The sequence below is a fragment of the Bos grunniens genome, chromosome 18, assembly GCF_055505025.1.
Source record: "Bos grunniens cultivar Pamir isolate PY7600 chromosome 18, Bosgru_T2T1.0, whole genome shotgun sequence".
Taxonomy (NCBI): Eukaryota; Metazoa; Chordata; class Mammalia; order Artiodactyla; family Bovidae; genus Bos; species Bos grunniens.
This window is the reverse complement of record NC_141182.1, coordinates 57829923-57852897: the sequence shown is the minus strand read 5'-3', so window position 1 is coordinate 57852897 and position 22975 is coordinate 57829923. Positions and strand designations below refer to the sequence as shown.

The 22975-nt window shown below is 44.3% G+C and overlaps 1 protein-coding gene and 2 long non-coding RNA genes across 3 annotated transcripts; 1 reads left to right on the top strand and 2 right to left on the bottom strand.

The window, feature by feature from the left end:
* Positions 1 to 995: 995 nt before the first annotated feature.
* Positions 996 to 2850, bottom strand: LOC147354362 (uncharacterized). The gene has a single exon (XM_086353859.1). It carries the CDS (start codon positions 2700 to 2702, stop codon positions 1059 to 1061), a length of 1644 nt encoding a protein of 547 aa, XP_086209985.1. The 5' UTR covers positions 2703 to 2850; the 3' UTR covers positions 996 to 1058.
* Positions 2851 to 12845: 9995 nt separating this feature from the next.
* LOC147354361 (uncharacterized) lies at positions 12846 to 19942 on the top strand. The gene is made up of 3 exons (XR_015146397.1): positions 12846 to 12970; positions 18991 to 19104; positions 19805 to 19942. It is a non-coding gene; the product is annotated as an uncharacterized LOC147354361 (long non-coding RNA).
* Positions 18557 to 19982, bottom strand: LOC147354360 (uncharacterized). The gene is made up of 2 exons (XR_015146403.1): positions 19755 to 19982; positions 18557 to 18691 (listed from the first exon to the last, which is right to left on the bottom strand). It is a non-coding gene; the product is annotated as an uncharacterized LOC147354360 (long non-coding RNA).
* Between the last annotated feature and the right edge of the window lie 2993 nt (positions 19983 to 22975).

The following is a 22975-nucleotide window of genomic DNA, read 5'->3' as shown; positions in this document are numbered from 1 at the left end:
CTTGTGATACAGTGGTCAGAGAAATGTGATATTTATGGTTTACAAAACAGAGAGAGCAGTTATTTAGTAAACAAGGATGTACATTAATTACATGACCTTTCAGGAAAAGGTTACATGTATTTTTCTTGGGTATCTGTGAAGATTTCCTGATTGTTACCATGTCAACTAAAATTCATGACTTCTAGTTATTGCTGTTATAAAAATACATCAGGATTTCAGTGAGCTGCCATCTTTATATCCATAAAAAACCATTGGCACAACTATTTAAAATTTCGACTCTCTGTCTTACTTTAATACAAAGAATTATTCTCTGAACACTTACCTAGCGGTGACATAGAGGGATGCTTTAAACAATGACAATCATCACCTCCATTTAGACTTCCACTGTACATTTCACATTAGAGGATCCTTAATAGTACATAAAAAAGTAGATAAAAATTATTTCCACCTATTATAGAAGGGTTTTAACTTTGAGGCAGCAAAGATCAAGAATATTAGTTTTAAAAAAGCATATTCACATACACACTAAAGGTATAGCACATAGTAATTTGAAAGTTGAGTTATATTAAATTTCACTTTCACATACTGTCAATATGAATAAGGATACAATGATAATAATTATGTTGTCCAACATCTCTTGCCTTGATCCTATGGTCCAAGTAACAAATAATTTTTCTAAGTGTTTTAACTTTGGATCATTTTCTATAATATCCTGATTTAAAGTAATACCAGAAAAGGGTTATTGAATGCTATCTTTGATGAATTCTCTGATATTTATTTAGACCTGAGTTTTTAAATTCATTTTGTACATTTTTTATAGCATTAAGTGTTCTTCCCAGTATGAACTCTCTGGCATTCTCTGATGTGTATGCTTAGGACAAACCTCTTTCATCACTTACTACGTTAGTAGGGTCTCTCTCCAGCACACGCTCTCTGATGCTGAGTGAGGTGACAGCTCACTTCAAGGCTTTGTCATATTATTTATATTTGTAAGACTACTTGGCAGTATGAATTATTTTGTGGCAAGTAAGATTTGAGAGGCAATTAAAAGCTTTGCCTCATTCTTTACATTTGTATGGTTTCTCCCCAGTATGAATTCGCCTATGTCGACTAAGGTTTGAACTCTGATTAAAGGCTTTGCCACATTCTGTACATTTATAAGGCTTCTCTCCAGTATGAATTCGCTGATGTTTAGTAAGTGTTGAGTTTCGATTAAAAGCTTTGCCACATTCTGTACATTTATAAGGCTTCTCTCCAGTATGAATTCGCTGATGTTTAGTAAGTGCTGAGTTTTGATTAAAGGCTTTGCCACATTCTGTATATTTATAAGGCTTCTCTCCTGTATGAATTTGCTGATGTTGAGTAAGTGTTGAGTTTCGATTAAAGGCTTTGCCACATTCTGTACATTTATAAGGCTTCTCTCCTGTATGAATTCGCTGGTGTTGAGTAAGGGTTGAGTTTTGATTAAAGGCTTTGCCACATTCTGTACATTTGTATAGTTTCTTCCCAGCATGAATTCTCTGATGACGGGTAAGGTTTGAGTGATGATTAAAGGCTTTGTTACATTCTGTACATTTATAAGGCTTCTCCCCAGTATGAATTCGCTGATGCACAGTGAGATATGAACAACTATTAAAGGCTTTCCCACATTCTCTGCATGTGTGAGGCTTCTCCCCAGTATGAATTCTCTGATGCTGATTAAGATTTGAGCAACTGATAAAAGCTTTGCCACATTCTTTACACTTGTATGGTTTCTCCCCAGTATGGATTCGCTGATGTTGATTAAGTCTTGCACGTCGGTTAAAGGCTTTCCCACAATTCTGACATTTATATGGTTTCTCCCCAGTATGGATTTGCCTATGTCGATTAAGGTTTGAGCTCTGATTAAAGGCTTTGCCACATTCTGGACATTTGTAAGTCTTCTCTGCAGTATGAACAGTGAGATGTTGAGTAAGGCTTGAGGGCTTGCTGAAGGTTTTGCCACATTCTGCACATTGGTTAGGTTTCCCTCCGGTGTGGATTTTCCTGTGTCTATTTAGATTTGATAATTGAGGAAAGACTTTCCCACATTTATTCCACTTGCAGTGTTTCTCCTTAGCATGAATACTCAGATGTTGAGTAAGTTCTGATGACTGGTTAGAAACTTGACCACATTCACTAAATTTGTAATTATTCTCTTCAATATGTATATTCCCATCTGTAATAAGATTTGAGCTTTGATAAAAGACATTTCTACATTCATCACTGTGGTTCTCTGAACATAGAGTTCTCTGATGATTCATGAGACCTGAGTCTTGGTCAAAGTGATTCCCAGGTTCAAGGCATGGGTAGATTCCGGCTCCATCATAAATACTGTTGTAATTATTGAAGCTGGAGCTCTCGCTTAAGGCCTCACTCGTGGGATTACACATGGAAGGTTGTTCCGCATTATCTGTACTATGATACCCATTGAATGACGGCAGCTGGATAAAGACTGTCTCATTATTATTGACATTACAGATATTGGAATAGGGAGAAAATGTTTCTTGGTGGAAAAATAATGAGCCTTCACTAAAGGATCTCTCAAACTGATCATAGTGAGATTTTCTTCCTTCATTTTCAAATCTCTGGCTCTCAGACATGTATGACTGACTGTTTAATTCAAAGCTATATTCATACTGGTTTGAGTGATTATTTGTAGCATAGACTAGATGACTTTCCATGTTTTCAAAATTTCACACCAGAGAATATGTTTTTTTTTTTTTAAATCATGTGGGTTCTTGCTTACAAAAACATATTTTTCTGCAGAACTTATTGACTTCAAATGGAATTTTCCCCAAGTTGATGCATATCCTCAATTTCTTTTGGCAATCATGTTTTCATCATGAATAATTGTCCTGATTTGGTTACATCTAAAACAACATCCTTTTGGCCCTTCACAGCCCCCCTTACTTTCCCAGTCTTTCATTAAGTACACATTTCCAAGCTGAGAGCTCTCAGAATTTCTGAGCACATTACACATGAATCTCCTATGCACGGCTTCTTTGGGAACAAACCCTGGGTGTCATGAGAAGATATCGCTGAAAGATAACAAATAACGAAGATCCCACTTAGTACCTTGAGTGAATATGCTTTACAGTTGTACACAATATTGACAAACCCTTAGCTATATTAATAAGAGGTGAGATGCAAAGAAGATCAGAAGTAAAAATAATGCACTGTATATATTACATGGAAGAAAAGGTAATTCTATCAGGTTATGATGACTGATACTATACCAAAAAGTTGAATACCTCCAAGGAAGATTCAATTTTGAGAAACACAGAACACCTTAGATGTTAGCATGAGTGAATTAAAAAATTATAACACATCTACAACTATTAATAAGAGTAAAAAAGTAATTTAAAAAAATCCCTGGAGTAGATGAGTTAACTGGAAAATTCCAACAACATTTCAAGAAAAATAAATATCAATTCTCCATAAGGGATCACCATGTACACACTGCTATATTTAAAATGGAGAGCCAACAAGGTCCTACTGTCCTGCACAGGGAGCTCTGCTCAATGTTACGTGGCTGCCTGGATGGGAGGGGAGTTTGGGGGAGAACGGATACATGTGTATGGACGGCTGAGGCCCTCTGCTACCCACCTGAAACTATCACAACATTGTTAACCGGTTATGCTCCAATACAAAATAAAAGAACAGTAAAAAATATTTCTGTGAGTTAATAGATATATTAAATGGTTTTAGCACTGATGAGTTGGGGTAAATGCACTTAAAAATGTCTAAAATTTGATTATAGAAGAAAAAATTGGGAGGCAGAAATTGGGGATTACATTTTATGATTTCAGGGACTGAGTATGAACTTCAGAGAGCCATGTTTGAAGTTTCCATTGGAGATTAGAAAGCAGGAAGCATATACCTGCTCCAAGTATTTCTGGAATTTTGTCAACTAATCCCAGATCTCCACAACTCTTTTCTGACTTGAGGCAGAGACGAAAATTTGGAAAGGCCTTAAGGCAGAGTTTGTCAGAACTGTTAGCAGCTTTTCCTAGGTCCCCCAAAGCAGCGAGAGTATGCAGGTCCTCATAGACCAGGAGGAAGGTTTTGGCTCTCAGTGAAACTGAGGGAAAACCCACTGGAGCTGAAGAAGATGGAGATGAAACAGCAGAAGAACGGGGCCGGTCATGTCCCTCTTTGGCAGACATAAACCCAGGCTTCTCATTCTAGTGAAGCGGGCCTCCCCAAACCATCTGAACATGTCTGGCTTCTTCTGTGGTCTTTGGACCTCTCACCTGTGTCATCCGCTTCATTCATTCACACCTAGCACCGGGATTCTTCCTTTCCTCCAAAGGGGACCTGCTCATTAGAAAAATGAACATAATTAGGACTTTGGGTTTAACATATACACTCTAGTATACACAAAAATAACCAACAAGGATCTGCTGCATAGCACAGGGAACTACTCTCAATATTCGTAATAACCTATAAGCGAAAAGGGTCTGACTTGACTGATGGAAACCTCTCCTTACAAAACTCAGTATCTCTCCTGAACACTGTTGCGTGTTCACATTTCAAAGCCAACTAGCAGCAAAGAGACACTAGGAGGAAATGGAGTTTCCACCTTAGCTGTATTGGATTGTGCACCTCCCTCACTACATCTTGCCAGGATTTTATTAAAGATAAAGAGACAAAAATGGAACTTGATGGTGTGGGAATCTAGCAGAAAACACCCGAATTGGTGACCATGAGGTGTTATGGGATAAACTGGTGTCACGTGCGAGAAACACTCAAGAAGACACGTGGTCACTGCTCAGGTACTTTCGGCAAAAATAAGGAAATGTCAATGTATCTTGAAAAAATTTCACTTTTCTGCATTTTTACTCCAAAAATACCTCCCCAGTTCTGCATCCCTAACAGCACATTTAAATAATAGACCTTTCTTACCAATGCAGAGAATAGTCAGATTTTTGTCAAAAGTCTCTAAGGAACTCTAGACCATTAAGGTCATCCTGTTTCAGTTCATTGCAGTCCCTCTGTCCTGTCTGACTCATTGCGACCCCACCCATCCCAACAGAAGTTCTGCACATCAATGCCTTCCCTTGTCAGTCTTTCGAAAAGGGAATATTTTGAAAAACTGAAAGTTGTTCATTCACACTGGGAATGCTTCATGCCCTGTAGGGAGCCTGGAGGCAGACAAGGAGAAGAGGCTCATGGAGAGAGAAGAGCCTGATTGTGACCCATAAAAATAAAAGAAAAAACAGTATTTAATAGTCAAAAACCACCTCACCAGGCAAGAATATCAGAAAAAGAGAATTAAAGAGTTGTATGTTTTCAATCCAGGGTATTTAAGGAGGAAAAAGCAGACACAGGCTCTAACCTGGATCAGGACATTCACCTGAGAAGCTGCCATTTCCTCCTCTTCTTCCTGCTGCCCTGGGTCGTTTTCGCATCAAGACTGTGGAGGAATCACCTCAGCGTCATGAGATTACACCTTCAGAGGTGCCAGCACAGCTCCTTCGCCTGCTCCCAACACCCTCACAGGCAGAAGGACCTTGAAAAGCGGGGAAACGCCAACCTCTCCTGTCCTTTGTCTCAGGAGAGATTCAGGACAATCAGCTCCTCCGTGGAGACCAATCTATCAATTTGTTGTTGTTGTCTACTCTTCTTTCTTCATATAAAGTCCCCCAAATTCTGCTAACATGGGGTGTGTGGGCTGCACTGACTTGCCCCTTTAAAGCTCATGCAGAGCAGAAGTTGTTGCCTCTGCTTGGACTGAAGCCAGGCCTCAGCTCTCACAAATGGACCAGGAGCCACGTCCTTAACCCAGGCCTCCCCTTAGAATCCCCTGGAGCACTTCCTACACGCCACACTGATGCTCCCACAGGACGGAGAGAGAACTCTGTGGGAAGGGCACCGGGGAGGTTATCGCTCACCACTGGTCACGTGACCCTGATGGGAAACAGGTGGAAAACCACTTGGCCAAAGATTCTTTCTGAACCAGTTCAGTGTATACAATTCCAGGAGGTCAGAGCCCCACTCTGAGAGGTTATGAATCTGCAGGTCTGAGGTGGGGCCATGAAATGAGTCTTCAGCAAGCTCCCTGTTTGTTCTGATGCTTCTTCCCCAAGACCCACACTCAGGAGCCCTGAGCTTCAGCCCTCACACTCAGCACAGCTGAGACCTCTCAGGAGGGAAGGGTTTAGGTCAGGAATTTCTTGGAGAGGTCAGGCTAGAACCAAGCAGAGATAGCTCCAGTACTTGGGGTTCAGGCCTTTCTAAGGGACCCTGGGTGAAGTGCTGTGGGCTCCCCAGGCTGAGCGTGGATGGGTCTATTCAAACCAAGAGGAGCAGGATTCTGGTGAGCTCTGAGGGTGTCATTGAAGAGGGGTCTGTGCAGTAGACCCTGGGGTTCAGCAAGACTGCTGGTCTCAAGGAACGGGGTCATCTAGTGGAGGTGCTCACAGGACTGGCTGGTGTGAGTTCAAGGACCTGCAGGCTGCCTGGTCCCCAGACAGACGCTGACGCAGCAACAGCACGGAGCAGTCAGGGAGGCTCTCAACAGTACTCTGTATGGTCCTTCTTATTAGAACCATCACAGCGTCCCTGCAGTTACAGAGAGGGGGCGGGGGAAGGTACATTGTAGAAATTATGGAAAATATGTGACATTATTTGAGGATTAAGGCCAGTAAGGAAACTAATTTTTACAGATGCCATCCCTCTGTGCTACCTAATGGTTTATTGTCACAATCGCTCCCCCGTAGCCTTAAAGAAGGTGGGAGAGGTTAATGTTGGTGGTGCATTAACCATTCATTACACATCAACTTTATCACCAGAAACCATTCAATTTTATTAATTAACATATATGAATATCACACATAGAATAAAACCTGTTACAATCCACTGTGTGACCTTAATTAAAATACAGATTTACAAGCATAGACAACAATATTCATTTGTCTGCTACAGTGATCCGAGAATTGTGACTTCTATGGTTACAAAATGGAGGCTAATCATTTAATAAACAAGATGTAACTAGCTACATGACTTTTCTGGGAAGGCTTTCGCATACTATGGTATCAGAGATGTCGTTATCCCAAGCATGTCAACTAATATTCATGACTTCAGTTGATATGATAAAGATACATTAAGATTCCAGTGAACTCTCATTATCTTATCCTTAATAAGCAAATGACATAACTATTGAAAATTTAGAATTTTGTCTTACTTTGATACATAGAATTAGTTCCTGAACACTTACATCATGGTGACCTATAGGGATGTTTCACATGAATGACAAACACCGCCATTTAGATGTTCAGTGTACACATTACATTGCAGTTAATCTTCTAATGGAGAATAAATATAAATGACTTCTCCCTAGGATAGAAGGGGTTCTTTTATCTTTGAGGCAGCAACCTTCACAAATGTAACTTCAAATACATTAGAAACAAAGCATAGCATGGAATAATTTGAGAGTTGCATTACATTCATTTTGGTTTTCAAATAATCTCAAATCATGTTGATAGAACCAGAATACATTGCTAATAATTATACCTTTCTAAACACCAACCGTCTAGTCAAGGCTATGGTTTTTCCAGTGGTCATGCATGGATTGAGAGTTGTATTATAAAGAAAGCTGAGCGTAGAAGAATCGATGCTTTTGAACTGTGGTGTTGGAGAAGACTCTTTGAGAGTCCTTTGGACTGCAAGGAGATCCAACCAGTCCATCCTAAAGGAGATCAGTCTTGGGTGTTCATTGGAAGGACTGATGTTGAAGCTGAAACTCCAATACTTTGGCCACCTGATGCGGAGAGCTGACTTATTTGAAAAGACCCTGATGCTGGGAAAGATTGAGGGCAGGAGGAGAAGGGGACGACAGAGGATGAGATGGTTGGAAGGCATCACCAGCTCAATGGACATGGGTTTGGGTGGACTCCGGGAGTTGGTGATGGACAGGGAGGCCTGGCGTGCTGCGGTTCATGGGGTTGGAAAGAGTTGGACATGACTGAGTGACTGAACTGAACTGAACTGAAACACCAATCTTTTGTCTGGTGATGCAGAGCAACATATCAATTTTCTATCTGTCTTAACTATGGATTACTATCTACAGTAATTCTCCTCCAGGAACTTCAGAAAAGAGGAATTGATGAAATGCTTTCTTATACATTCTTTGATATTTATTTAGATTTGATTAAAAACTTTGTTTTAACATCATTCACTTATCTTTCTTGTATAAACCCTTTCCTGTTTTCTAAACTAAATTTGGGATGAACCTCTTTCATCACTTATTACATTACTAGAGTTTCTCTCCAGTATGTACTCTGCATATACATTAAATAATCAGGGTGATGATATACAGCCTTGACATACTCCTTTCCCAATTTGGAACCAGTCTGTTGTTCCATGTCTGGTTCTAACTGTTGCTTCTTGACCTGCATACAGGTTTCTCAGGGGGCAGCTAAGGTGGTCTGGTATTCTCATCTGTTTAAGAATTTTCCACAGTTTGTTGTGATCCACACAGTCAAAGGCTTTAGTGTACTCAATAAAGCAGAAGTGGATGTTTTTCTGGAATTCCCTTTTTCTATGATCCAATGAATGTTGGCAATTTAATCTCTGATTCCTCTGCATTTTCTACATCCAGCTTGTACATCTGGAAGTTCATGGTTCACGTACAGTTGAAGGCTGGCTTGAAGGATTTTGAGCATTACCTTGCTAGCATGTGAAATGAGCGCTGTTGTGCAGTAGTTTGAGCATTCTTTGGCATTGCCCTTCTTTGGGACTGGAATGAACACTGCCCTTTTCCAGTCCTGTGGCCACTGCTGAGTTTTCCAAATTTGCTGGCATACCTAGTGCAGCACTTTCACAGCAGCATCTTTCAGGATTGAAAAATAGCTCAGCTGGAATTCCATCACCTCCACGAGCTTTGTTGGTAGTAATTCTTCCTAAGGCCCACTTGACTTCACACCCCAGGATGTCTGGCTCTAGGTGAGTGACAACACCATTGTGGTCATCCAGGTCATTAAGACCTTTTTTGTACAGTTCTTCGGTGTATTCTGGCCACCTCTTCTTAATCTCTTCTGCTTCTGTTAGGTCCATGCCATTTCTGTCCTTTATTGAGCCCATCTTTGCATGAAATGTTCCCTTGGTATCTCTAAGTTTCTTGAAGAGACCTCTAGTCTTTCCCATTCTATTGTTTTCTTCTATTTCTTTGCATTGTTCACTTAAGAAGGCTTTCTTATCTCTCCTTGCTAGCTTTGGAACTCTGCATTCAGATGGGTATATCTCTCCTTTTCTCCTTTGCCTTTCGCCTCTCTTCTTTTCTCAGCTATTTGTAAGGCTTCCTCAGACAACCATTTTGCCTTTTTGCATTTCTTTTGCTTGGGGCTGGTTTTGGTCACTGCCTCCTGTACAGTGTTGTAAACCTCTGTCCATAGTTCTTCAGGCACTCTGTCTATCAGATCTAGTCCCTTGAACCTACTTGTCACTTCCACTGTATAATCATGTTGTTGTCGTTCAGTCGCTCAGCTGTGTCTGACTTTGCAACCCCATGGATTGCACCACACCAGGCTTCCCTGTCCATCACCAACTCTGGAGCTTGCTCAAACATGTCCACTGACTTGGTGATGCTATCCATTATCTTGTTCTCTTTTGTCCCCTTCTCCTCCTGCCCTCAATCTTTCCCAGCATCAGGGTCTTTTCCAATGAGTCAGCTCTTCACATCAGGTGGCCAAAGTATTGGAGTTTCAGCTTCAGCATCAGTCTGTCCAGTGAATATTTGGGGCTGATTTCCTTTAGGAAGGACTGGTTGGATCTCCTTGCAGTCCAAGGGACTCTCAAGAGTCTTCTCCAACACCTCAGTTCAAAAGCATCAATTCTTCGGCACTCAGCTTTCTTTATAGTCCAACTCTCACATCCATACATGACTACTGGAAAAACCAAAGCTTTGGCTAGACAGACCTTTGTTGGCAAAGTAATGTCTCTGCTTTTTAATATGTTGTCTAGGATGGTCATAACTTTTCATCCAAGGAGCAAGTGTCTTTTAATTTCAGGGCTGCAGTCACCATCTGCAGTGATTCTGGAGCCCCCAAAATTAGTTTAGTTTTTATTTCGTTACTCTAAGAGGTGGATCCAAACGGAGTTGCTGTTTATATCAAAGCGTGTTCTGTCTATCTGTCTGTCCTACCTATATTTCCCTCAAGAGGTTGAGATTATCAGCCCTCTTTTGAGCTCTTTCATCAATTTGGAGTTTCTTTTTCTGTCTGGGTTCAGGGAGTGTGGTAATTGCATTCTCTTTTCACTTGAGAGACCTCCGCACTGTCCTACAGTCTGGCTGTTAACAATTGACATTGCCAGCATCCAACATGTAGGAGGGGTCCCTTCTCTCTACAACCCTTTCCAGCGTTTATTGGTTTTAGACTTCTTGCCAATGTCCATTCTGACCTGTGTGTTTTGATTGGCATTTCTCTTAAGATTTCGCCATGTTGAAATATTTTCATATGATTTTTAAAAAAACAGTGTGGGTAAAACTGACCTCTCGAGGTTGTCCCCTTGACCGACTGCCCTGTTTCAAATTCTTTTTTTAGGAATTCTTTTTTTAGGATCTCCCCAAGGACATTTGTTGAGAACAGATGTTTTTTCCTTACAGCCCCATGAAAGTGAAGTCGTTCAGTCATATCCGACTCTTTGTGACCCCATGGACTGGGGCCTACCAGGCTCCTCCGTCCATGGGACTTTCAGTCAGGAATACTGGAGTGGGTTGCCAATTCCTTCTCCAGGGTATCTTCCCGACCCAAGGATCAAACCCAGGTCTCCCGCATTGCGGGCAGACGCTTTACTGTCTGAGCTACAGAGCTCTAAGCCCCGCAAACATGATGAATATGAAGTGCCCATGAGCACAGGTTTTTCAGTCGTTACCAAAAGTGACCACAAGGTGGCAGCATTTCTTCATGCTCCACTGTTGGGTTTTTTGTTGTTTGTTTTTAGTGTCTATTTTCTGTTCGAGTAGAGTTGATTTCCGATGTGTTGTTTTAAGTCTACAGGAACTTGGTTTAGTTATGCATGAACGTATGTCTATTCTCTTTCGGGTTCTTTTCCTATATTGGTTCTCTCGGTGTGTTCAGTAGACTTCCCTGTGCTATTCCGTTATTTTGGATTATCTATCTGATAATAAGCAGTGAGTATGTTAATCCCAACCTCTTAATGTCTTCCTTCCCCTACCTTTAAAAAAAAATCATAAGTGAGTTTTCTGTGAGTCTGTTTCTGTTTATAAATTAGTTCATTTTAGTGAATTTATAGATTCCCCCCGTAAGTGATGTATTTCTCTCCTTCTCTAATTGACGTCACTCAGTATAATAAATCTCTCGGTCCATCCATGCTGCTGCCTGTGGCAGTTTTTCGTTCTGCTGATGGCTGAGTGTATTCGGTGTACAAATGAACCGTTTTCTCTTCATTTCTCTATTGATGGACATTTTGGTTGATGCTCTGTCTTGGGTATTGTCAGTAGTGCTGCCCTGAAGAGAGGGGTGCATGTATCATTTTAAATTAATGTTCTTTCCGGATCTAACCAAGGAGTGGGCTTGCCGGATCGTGTACTAAGTCTATGGTTAGTGTTTAAAGGAATGCCCATACTGTTGTCTTTCCTGGCCGCACCCGCCCATTTCCACTCCTGCCCACAGTGTAGGAGGATTCCCTGTTCCCCTCGCCCTCGGCAGCGTTTAATCCTTGTAGATCTTTTGGGGGATGGCTGTTCTGAGGGGTGTGAGGTGATACGGTGGCCCAGTTTTGATTTGCATTTCTCCAATAGTTAGTGATGCTAAGCATCTTTTCAGGTGCTTTATATGGCCACCTGGATGTCTTCTTTGGACAAATGCCCATTTAGATCTTTGGTCCATTTTTGCTAATGGGATGATTTTTTTAAATATATATACATTGAGCTGCATGAGCTGTTTTCATATTTTGGAGATAAATTCCTTGTTTCTAAATTCATTTCCAAACTTTTTTTCCCCCATTCCGAGGGTTTCTTTTTTTTAGTTTGGTTTACAGTTTTCCTTCCAGTGCAGAAGTTTTTGAGGTTCGAGAAACTCAACAAAACCTCAAAAGCTTTTGAGGTTAGAGAAAATCAACTCTTTGGTTGAGTTTTAATTTTTCATTATTCTAAAAGTGGATCCAAAAGGGTTTGCTATGGTTTATGTCAAAGCTTGTTCTTCCTGTAATTTCCTCAAGAGGTTTAGAGTAATTGTCCCTCCATTAAGCTCTTTAATTGGTTTGAAGTTACTTTCTCTGTATGAGGATAGGGAATGTCACAATTTCATTCGCTGTTATCTTGTTATCTTGTTACCCTCTCCTCTGAATGGACTGTTAACAATTTAACTTGGTAGCATCCGTGCAGGAGAATTAATTCCCTTTTCTCCAAAACCTTCCAGCATTTATTGTTTGTAGGCTTTTTGACAAAGGTCATTTTTGACCAGTGTGAGGCAGTACCTCATAGTTTTGATTTGCATTTTGGTAAGATTGCAGGGTGTGGAGGCTTTTCATGGGATTAAAAAAAAAAAGAGTGTGAGTAAAACTAATATATCGAGATTGGCCTCTTGACAGTCTGCCCTCTCTTCTGAATTCTTTTTCCAGGACCCACCCGAGGACATTTATTGAAGCCGGGTGTTTTTTTCATTAAATCCCTGCTGCTGCTGCTGCTGCTGCTGCTGCTGCTGCTAAGTCGCTTCAGTCGTGTCCGACTTTGTGCGACCCCAGAGACGGCAGCCCACCAGGCTCCCCCGTCCCTGGGATTCTCCAGGCAAGAACACTGGAGTGGGTTGCCATTTCCTTCTCCAATGCATGAAAGTGAAAAGTCAAAGTGAAGTCGCTCAGTCGTGTCCGACTCTTCGCGACCCCGTGGACCGCAGCCTACCAGGCTCCTCCGTCCATGGGATTTTCCAGGCAAGAGTACTGGAGTCGGGTGCCATCGCCTTCTCCGTAAATCCCTGCAAGCCTGGTAAATAACCAAGTGCCCGTCCGCCCAGGTTTTTCAGTTGCTGTTACCAGACGTGGCCACAAGGCGGCAGCATTTCTTCATGCTCCGCTTTTGGTTCGACTTTAGTGTTTATTTTCTGTTGGAATACAGTTGATACCTGTTGGGCTTGTTTTAGGTTTACAAGAACTTGATTCAGTTATACATAAATGTATGTCTATTCTCTTATTTTTAGGGGTCTTTTCCCATATAGGTTCTTTCAGTGTTTTCAGTACACTTTCCTGTGCTATTCAGTAGGTTTTTTTGGATTATCTGATAGTAAGTAGTATGTATGTTAATTCCAACTTCTTAATGTCTCCCTACCCTTCCCTTTTTTGAAATAATCATAGGTGAGTTTTATTAGTCTGAGTCTATTTCTGTTCATAAATCTGTTCACTTGAAAGAACTTACAGATTGCACCTGTAAGTGATGTAATATTTCTCTTTCCCTGACTTCTCTGAGTAGGATAAACCTCTTGGTCCATCTATGCGGCAGTTAATGGCATTATTTTTGTTGTTGTTCTTTTTGATGGCTGAGTGTATTCCAGTGTCTAGATGGATCAGTCCTGTTCATTTCTCTCTATTGATGGACACTTTGGTTGAAGCTCTGTCTTGGAACTTGTGACTAGTGCTGCCATGAAAACAGAGGAGCAGGTATCACTTTAAATTATGATTTTATCCAGATCTGAGGGAAGGAGTGGGCTTGCTTCATCAGGTGGTAACTATATTTAATGTTTTAAGGAATCTCCATACTGTGTTTCTTGTGGCTGCACCCACCCATTTCCATCCCCGCCCACAGTGTAGGAGGTTTCCCTGTTCCCCTCAGCCTTTGAACCATTGAATCTTTGTAGATCTTTTGGAGGGTGGTCATTCTGAGGGGGGGAACTGATACCTTGTTGCAGTTTGATTGGCATTTCTCTAACAGTGATGCTGAGCATCTTTTCATAGGCTTTGTGGCCATCTCGATGCCGCCTTTCAAGATACATCCATTTAGATCTTTGGCCAATTTTTTCTCTTGGGTTGATTGTATTTTGATGTTGAGCTGCAGGAGTTGTTTGCATGTTTTGGAGATGAATACGTTGCTTTTAAATTCTGTTGCATTTTCCCCCTGATGTTCAGAGTTGTGTTTTTCTTTCGTTTTGAGTTTCCCTTGCCGTGCAAAAGCTTTTGAAGTTAATGAAGTCCCTTTTGTTGAGTCTTATTTTTCATTATCCTAAAAGTGGATCCAAAAACAATTTGCTGCGATTTGTGTCAAACCGTGTTCTGCCTGTATTTTCCTTAAGAGGGTTAGAGTAATCGTCCCTCAGTTTAGTTCTTTAATGGATTTGAAATGTCTTTTTCTGTAGTGGTTAGGGACTGTGAATTTCATCATTTTTCACTTGTTGAAGGAACCTCCACCCTCTCCTCCACACTGGTTGTTAGCAATTTACTTTGCCAGCATCAGTGTAGAAAGGTTCCCTTTATTCCACAACCGCTCCAGCATTTACTGTTCGTAGACTTTTTGACAAAGGCCATTTAACCAATGTGAGGTGATACTTCCTTGTAGTTTTGATTTGGGTTTTTATAAGATTTCATGATGTGAAGGCCGTTCATGTGATTTTTTAAAAAAACCAGTGTGAGTAAAACTGACCTCTCAAAGTTGGCCTCTGGACCGTCTGCTCTGCTTTAAATTCTTTTTCCAGGACCTACTCGAGGGCATTAGTTAAGGACAGGTGTTTTTTCCTTACATCCGAGCAGGCCTGTTGAATATTATTAAGTGCCCATCAGCGCAGGTTTTTCAGTTGATGTTACCTAAAGCGGCCACAAGGTGGCAGCATTTCTTCATGCCCACCAGAGCCTTAGGGCAAGTCCTGTTCCGGGTTGTTAATTAGAATGGATCCACCCAAGGCTGTGTCTCCTTCCTTCTTCTCTCTGAGCCTTTATCCCCCGACAGATCTCAACGATTGCCACACCACTCTGCAGAAGGAGCTGTGCTCTCAGTGGGGTGACCCTAAGGAAGGAGGCTGGAGGTGGGAACCCTGCCACCAGGAGACACGGAGCCCAGAGTACTTTGCAAAGCTCTTCCAGCCCAGAGACCCCACCATCCTTTGGGGGCGCTAGGGTTGGCTCTGCTGCAGGAGGGTCCCCTGGATCTGCAGATTGTGGGCTTATGCAGAGGGGAACAGGCAGTCCATGTCCATGGGGGTGGGGGGGTGGGGGGCTGTTTGCCTGGCAAACCCTCCCCAGCGCCCTCAGCCCCAGGACAGTCCCGCCTGGGGACTCAAGCCTGCTCAGACTCCAGGGATGTGACACCAGCCCAGGTCCCCAAGGCCAGAAGGGAACAGAGTCAGCAGTTTTCTCTTTTTTTAAAAAAATGTTTTTGAATTGTAGTTTACAGGTGACTTACATTGTGATGGCTTGTACAGAAACTTGATTCATTTATTCGTAGAAGTACATATATTCTTTACTGGTTTCTTTTCCCATAGAGGTTATTTCAGAGTTTTGAGAGGGTTTCTTGTGCTCTGTGGTGGGTCCTTGTGGATTATTCTAGAAGTATAAATAGTAGTGTGTTTATGTTATTCTCAACCTGCTAGTTTCTTTCCGCCCCACACATTTCACTTTGGGGACTATAAATTTATTTTCTAAGTCTGTGAAGCTGTTTCTGTTTTGTAAAGAAGTTCACTTGTATCCATGTTTAGGTTCCACCTAGGAGTGGTATTATATGATATATGTTTTTTCCAAATGTAAACAAAGGCCCAGAAGGGCGTCCTGTGTGAGTGATGTAAGTCTCCTCTCACTGGGCTCTCACCCAGGACTCCGGTACTGCTTACCCGCTGTGTGGTACTTAGTCTCTGTGTTAAATAAATAAACTGCTTCTCTGTGTGCTTGCCCAGACATTCTGCCCTGTCCCTAATAGTGAACTTTGTATCTGTTTTTACGGGGTTTGCCTCTTTGAGATATTCTTGCTTTCAAGCAGAGGAAAGACCCAGGGTCACTTTGCTTCTGGCCTCTGGCCCCTGCTGGTCTGGCAGCGAGGACTCCTGGTTCTCATCCAGGCTCCTCACATTCAGTGCAAGACGGCTCACTGCTGCCTGCGAGACCACTTGGTGCTGAAACCCGAAATCCAGGAGTTCAACGTTTGCATTAAAGCAACACTGGGATGGACATGATCGAAAGGAACATCGATGGACATGAGTTTGAGTAAACTCTGGGAGTTGGTGATGGACAGGGAGGCCGGGCGTGCTGCAGTCCATGGGGTCGCAGGGTCGGACACGACTGAGTGACTGAACTGAACTGAATATTGGGAAGATAATGTTATATGTGGCCAGGACTCTCTAAGACTACACTGAATTTGATTAGGTAAATAAATTTGGTGATTAATAGTAAGCTGTGACCAGAATGGGATTTGGTTTTCTCTCCCTATTAAGAGAATAAAGTTTTCTTAGAATGTGGCTCTTGATAACAGTCTATATAAATTTCTTTGCCTTAAAGTGATTTATATTTGTTTTTAAAATCTTTGGTTACTTTGGTGAACTAAATATTATTTCACAATGATCTATGAAGATTGTGGTACATGTAGATAAAGCTAATTCTGCTTCTACAAAGAATTAACCCCTCGTTGTCAGACTTTTGTTTTCCTGATGTTCTTAGGAGTTGGCAATAGTCTCCGAAATCAAGGAATTTACAGTGGTAAACACACCGTAACTGAGTCAGGGCCACGGGAAATCCAAGACGGCCGCTCAGCTCTCCCCAGCTCCCGGACAGACCTCATTTATATTTGAAGGCTTACAGCCTTTCCTGGGTACATGTTACATGTCTGATGGCCTCACAATGGGAAAAAATAGTTTAAAATGTGTTTTCCACTTGGGGTACATTTGCCACAGTCTCCAGTGATCATGGCACCCACTTCACTGGACACACCGTGCAAGCCTTAACAAAGCTTCCCAAACTTCTCAAAGCCATCACTGTCATCATCACACTCAGTCATCAGGCAGGGACACAGAACAAAGACTAATTACGTGGGGCTACATCAACTACTAAACTGATTATAACGTTCATGACCTTTGGGGTGACGCATTACTGGCTTCCACTCTTTTCAGGTATAAAGAAGCTCTTCTCCTCAAGCTACGTAAGACTTACAACAGTTTGGTAATTTACACCTCTGGGTAAAGATTCAAACATTTTTTCTTTTCTCTCTGCCTTGTCCCTCCAGAAATTAGAGACACTTGGGTTCTGAGCAGCCTTATCAGGTAAATGAAAAGACCGTCTCCTGACACATACAAGAATCTCAAAGATTTGAGATTTGGGGGACCTTTAGAATAGAGAACGGAGAAGGCGATGGCACCCCACTCCAGTCCTCTTGCCTGGAAAATCCCATGGACGGAGGAGCCTGGTCGGCTGCAGTACATGGGGTCGCTAAGAGTCGGACACGACTGAGCGACTTCACTTTGACTTTTCACTTTCATGCATTGGAAAAGGAAATGGCAACCCACTCCAGTGTTCTTGCTTGGACAATCCCAGGGACGGGGGAGCCTGGTGGGCTGCCGTCTATGGGGTCGCACAGAGTCGGACATGACTGAAGCGACTTAGCAACTTAGCAACAACAAGAGAGAAAAATCCACTTAGTCAAAATCTGATGGCAAGCCTCTGGCATGACTTTCTAGGCCTTGAGAGGCCTTTTGGGAATTTTAGTCCAAGACTCCTGAGGAATTACAGCAGAGACCGTGTAGAAGAAGCTGTGTGGTCAGTACACCAAACTTATTTTTAAAACAAATTAGTCTTGGCCTAGTTTAATAAAAATGGGGGTAATTTTAGGAGAAAACTTGTTTCATTAAATATTAAATTCTAGTTTTGTTAATTCAGGTCTATGTTTACTAAGACTTTTCCGTCTTAGTAAACGTAGGACCTGGATTACACTGGCTGCACTTCGTCCAGGTTCTCAGATTCTTGCCTGTGACCCTACTAGCACTGCCAGCTGTGTTATTTCTTGTTCTGCCTGCTTTCGAGTTGCTTCTTGCATTACCAAATATACGACTGAGCCTCTGATAACACAATGATATCATATCATTCCTCATGAGCTCAGTGATGGTAGTGGTTTAACCCTAAATATGGAAGAAGCTCCAAATGGGAATGCTTTCATGGGCCACAGAGGCTGGAGAGACAGGTGGCCCAGCGGCTCCCGGCTGCTGCTTTGTGGCCTTGTCCAGTAACGGCGCACTGAGTGGCCTGTCAGCGGAATCTCTGCCAGGCCTGGGAACGAGCGTGCCTAGCACCATGGCTCAAAACAGATGTGAGATGCCACCAAAACTGTCATCAAACCTACGGCCATGAGGGGGCCATGCTGACAGGAGACTGGCACCGCCGTCTGCTCCTGCGAAGATTGAATCAGGGGCCTCTGCGGTGGTTGGCCTTCAGCACACCCTGAACGGCACTGAGGCGGAGGTCAGGAAGGAGGCCCCGTGCTCTGGGGAAGCCGGCAGAGCAAGCCTTCAGACGGTTAGATGTCTTCAGGAAAGATTCTCATGAGCCCAGATTCCTGCCTCTTCTCATGCCTAGAGAAGCGCTAAAGTCAGTAACTGTGACAACTGCTTTGGGTTTTGTGATTTTTGTGTTATTAATAATACCACATCAGACGTTTAACTCTACTTAGAGAAATCTAGACAACTGGCTACCAGGCTAAAGGTCTCCTTGAAGTGCCAGGTCTGGACTGGAACTCAGGCTTACTCTCCTGGAAAAAAAAAAAAAAAAGATCAGGTTGTCACTCCTCCAACGACTTGAAACTGAGCCTGTCACACCCACATCAGTCACTCTGGGCTAATACAGGAGACATCGGAAGTATGTAAGACCACGCAAAGGCTCCGTTCCTTTGAACAGGGCACCACCCGTGCTGACTATCTGGACCAGGATCAAAACTGCTGCAAAACAACCCGATTCTCACTCCTGCTTGGGCCCCTGGTCACAGTAATTCTGTTACCGATCTTCAGCCCCTGCCTTTCTAAATCTCCTTGTTAAATTTGTCTCTTTCAGATTACTACAGTTTCACATCAAGATAAGGGTAATGCAGAGATTCCAGCCCATCCTTGGAACAGATCCTGAGAGATTAACACCAGAAGTCACCCTGGGGCCCCTTCATGAGACAGGGTGAGAGCTCCGTGACCCCAGCAAGGTGGGGTCTACAGTCCCATGCCAGCCTGAAGAAGCTCCAGAAGACAGACCTTTGCCCTTCGTCTTCCCAATAAACAATTTTATTTTTCATGTTTCTCAGAAGGATTTGAGGTAGGAGATAGAAGGGCCCCCAGGCTGGAAAGCTGGAGTCTGTCAGGTGGAGTAAAGTTGAAGCTCTGTTCTCACCAGACACTCCAAGGACAAAGCTAGTGGCAGAAGCTGAGCCCTGCTGGGGTCAAGAGATAAAATGCCCATTCCTGAGGACAAGCAGAGCTTCCCTCTCTGCACACGCGCAGGAAGGCTGCTTGGCGCTGAGAAGACCATGTGGCCCCATCCCATAATAAGTGTGGACATGCACCGCAGGCCTCTGTGGTGGGATCAGTGTGAAGGAAAAGTTGTACATGTGTGCTGGGGAGGGTCCAGGGAAGAGCCAGTGGGGAGGCGAGGGGAGGGGAGGAGAGGGGAGGGGCAGGGACCCTGGGGAGGGAGGGCGGGGTGGGACCCTGGGCAGGGGAGGAAAGGGGTGGAGAAGCAGGGCGGGGCGGGCCCTGCCAAGGTGCGGCCTCCGGGGAGGGGGTGCGAGGTGGGGCCTTAGTGATTTGGGTCTCAGGCTCTTTGTCCACTACCTTTCAGAGAACAGTTGTTGAGTGTAGGTTTTTGTTTGTTTGTTTAACAGGTGCCCAGGCTTGGTGAGGGCCTTCCCAGGTGGCTCAGCAGTAAAGAATCTGCCTGAGATGCAGAAAAGGCAGGAGACGTCACTGGTTGGTTACCTGGCTCAGGAAGATACCTTGAGGAGGGCCTGGCAACCCATTCCAGAACTCCTACCTGGAGAATCCAACGGACAGAGGAGACTGGTGGGCCACAGTCCATCAGGTCGCCAAGAGTTGGACACGACTGAAGCGACTGAGCACACACGAGGGCTGGTGGGTATTAGCTGCCCAGCAGATGTTTACAGTTGCTTTTAGCAGGGTCAGGATTAAGTCAGAGCCAGAGTCATACCAGAGTGAGGCCTAAGCACGTACCACAGTCAGGCCTGAGTATGGACCAGAGACAGGCCTGAGTGTGGACCAGAGTCAGGCCTGAGTGTGCACCAGAGTCAGGCCTGAGTGTGCACCAGAGTCAGGCCTGAGTGTGGACCAGAATCAGGCCTGAGTGTGGACCAGAGACAGGCCTCAGTGCGGACCAGAGTCAGGCCTCAGTGTGGACCAGAGTCAGGCCTGAGTGTGCACCAGAGTCAGGCCTGAGTGTGGACCAGAGACAGGCCTCAGTGCGGACCAGAGTCAGGCCTCAGTGTGGACCAGAGATAGGCCTGAGTGTGCACCAGAGTCAGGCCTGAGTGTGGACCAGAGACAGGCCTGAGTGTGCGCCAGAGTTAGGTGAGTGTGTGGCAGAGTCAGGCCTGAGTGTGCACCAGAGTCAGGTGAGTGTGCACCAGAGTCAGGCCTGAGTGTGGCCAGGGTCAGGCCTGAATGTTTCCAGAGTCAGGCCTCAGTGTGACCAGAGTCAGGCCCGAGTGTGACCAGCATCAGGTCTGAGTGTTTCCAGAGTCAGGCCTCAGTGTGACCAGAGTCAGGCCTCAGTGTGACCAGAGTCAGGCCTCAGTGTGACCAGCATCAGGCCTGAGTGTTTCCAGAGTCAGGCCTGAGTGTGACCAGCATCAGGCTTGAGTGTTTCCAGAATCACGCCTCAGTGTGACCAGAGTCAGGCCTGAGTGTGACCAGAATCAGGCCTGAGTGTTTCCAGAGTCAGGCCTCAGTGTGGACCAGAGTCAATCCTCAGTGTGACCAGAGTCAGGCCTGAGTGTGCACCAGAGTCAGTCCTGAGTGTGGAACCGAGTCTTCCTGATGCTTGACTATTCCTCACTTAGGCCTCACTCTGGTCTACACCAAGGCCTGACTCTTGTACCCACTCAGGCCAGACTCGGGTCCACACTCAGTACAGATTCTGGTCCACACTCAGGCCTGACTCTAAACCACTGAAGACCTGACTCTCGTCCACTTTCAGGGCTGACTGGTCCACGTTAAGTCTGACTCTGGCTCACACTAAGGCCTGACTGTGGTTCTCACTGAGGCCTCATACTGTTCCACACCATAGCCTGACTCTCGTCCACACTTAGGCCTGAGTCTGGTCCTCAATTAGGCCTGACTCTGGTCAAGGCTAAGGCCTGGTTCCACACTAGGGCCTGAATCTGCTGCTCACTAAGGCCCGTACAGCATAAATCAGTTCAACCCCAAATAAGTTATGATGAGAGCTGGCATGAGCTTAGTCAGAAACTGACAGAAAATTTCAGAGCCATTATCCAGCAATAAAAAATAAATTAAAAAAATCATATATGTGTATACATTTTAATTCAAAATAATCACACGAAAAGATTTCAGTATCATTAAAACTTCCTGCTGCTGCTGCTGCTAAGTCGCTTCAGTCGTGTCCGACTCTGTGTGACACCATAGACGGCAGCCCACCAGGCTCCCCTGTCCCTGGGATTCTCCAGGCAAGAATACTGGAGTGGGTTGCCATTTCTTTCTCCAATGCATGAAAGTGAAAAGTGAGAGTGAAGTCGCTCAGATGTGCCGGACTCTTAGTGACCCCATGGACTGCAGCCCACCAGGCTCTTTTGTCCATGGGATTTTCCAGGCTATTAGTTATAAAATTCGAAGAGTTGACTCATTGGAAAAGACTCTGATGCTGGGAGGGATTGGGGGCAGGAGGAGAAGGGGACGACAGAGGATGAGATGGCTGGATGGCATCACCGACTTGATGGACGTGAGTCTGAGTGAACTCCGGGAGTTGGTGATGGACAGGGAGGCCTGGTGTGCTGCGATTCATGGGGGTCGCAAAGAGTCGGACAGGACTGAGCTGAACTGAATCCATAAGGACCCACTGTAGAGCACAAGGAACCCTACTTTGACTCTGTAAATAACCTATTTGAGAAAAAGAACCCCAAAAGAACATATATACATCTATGTATAAATGAATAACGTTGCTTTGCACATTAAAAAAAAAAAACCCACAACAGTGCAAATCACCTATATACTCAAATTCAAATAAACATAACAGGAAAGAAAGAAAGCAAGACAAAAGAACTGCTGACTCTGTTCCCCTCGGGCCTTGGGACCTGGGCTGGCGTCATGTCCCTGGGGCCTGAGCAGGCTGGGTCCCCAGGCGGGGCTGTCCTGGGGCTGAGGGCGCTGGGGAGGATATGCCAGCCAATAAGCCCCCCACCCCGGTGGACATGGACTTCCTGTCCCCCTCTGCATGAGTCCACAGTCTCCAGATCCTGTGGGACCCTCCTGCAGCAGAACTAAATCTAGTGCTCCCAAAGGATGGTGGGGTCTCTGGGCTGGAAGAGCTTTGCAAAGTGCTCCGGGCCCCGTGTCTCCTGGTGGTGGGGTTCCCACTTCCACCCTCCTTCCTTAGGGTCACCTGACTGAGAGGACAGGTCCCTCTGCAGAGTGGTGTTGCAATCATTGGGATCGCCTTGGGGATGAAGGGTAAGGGGGAAGAAGTAAGGAGACACAAGCCTTGGGGCTTCCCAGGTGGCGCTAGTGGTAAAGAATCCATCTGCCAGTGCAGGAGACATAGGAGAAGCGGGTTCAATCCCTGGGTCGGGAAGATCCCCGGGATGGATTCTCATTGACAACCCAGAAACCGGATTTGCCCTAAGGCTCTGGTTGTCCAGGTAACCAGAGCGGGCATGAAGAAATGCTGCCACCTTGTGGTCATTCCCCGTAACAACCACTTGAAAACTGGGGCTGTTGGGCTCGGCTCTAAATGACACCAGCCCTAAAGAAATCTTCCGGGGTAAATCACATGAAGAGAACTCAAAACAGGGCTGACTTTCAAGAAG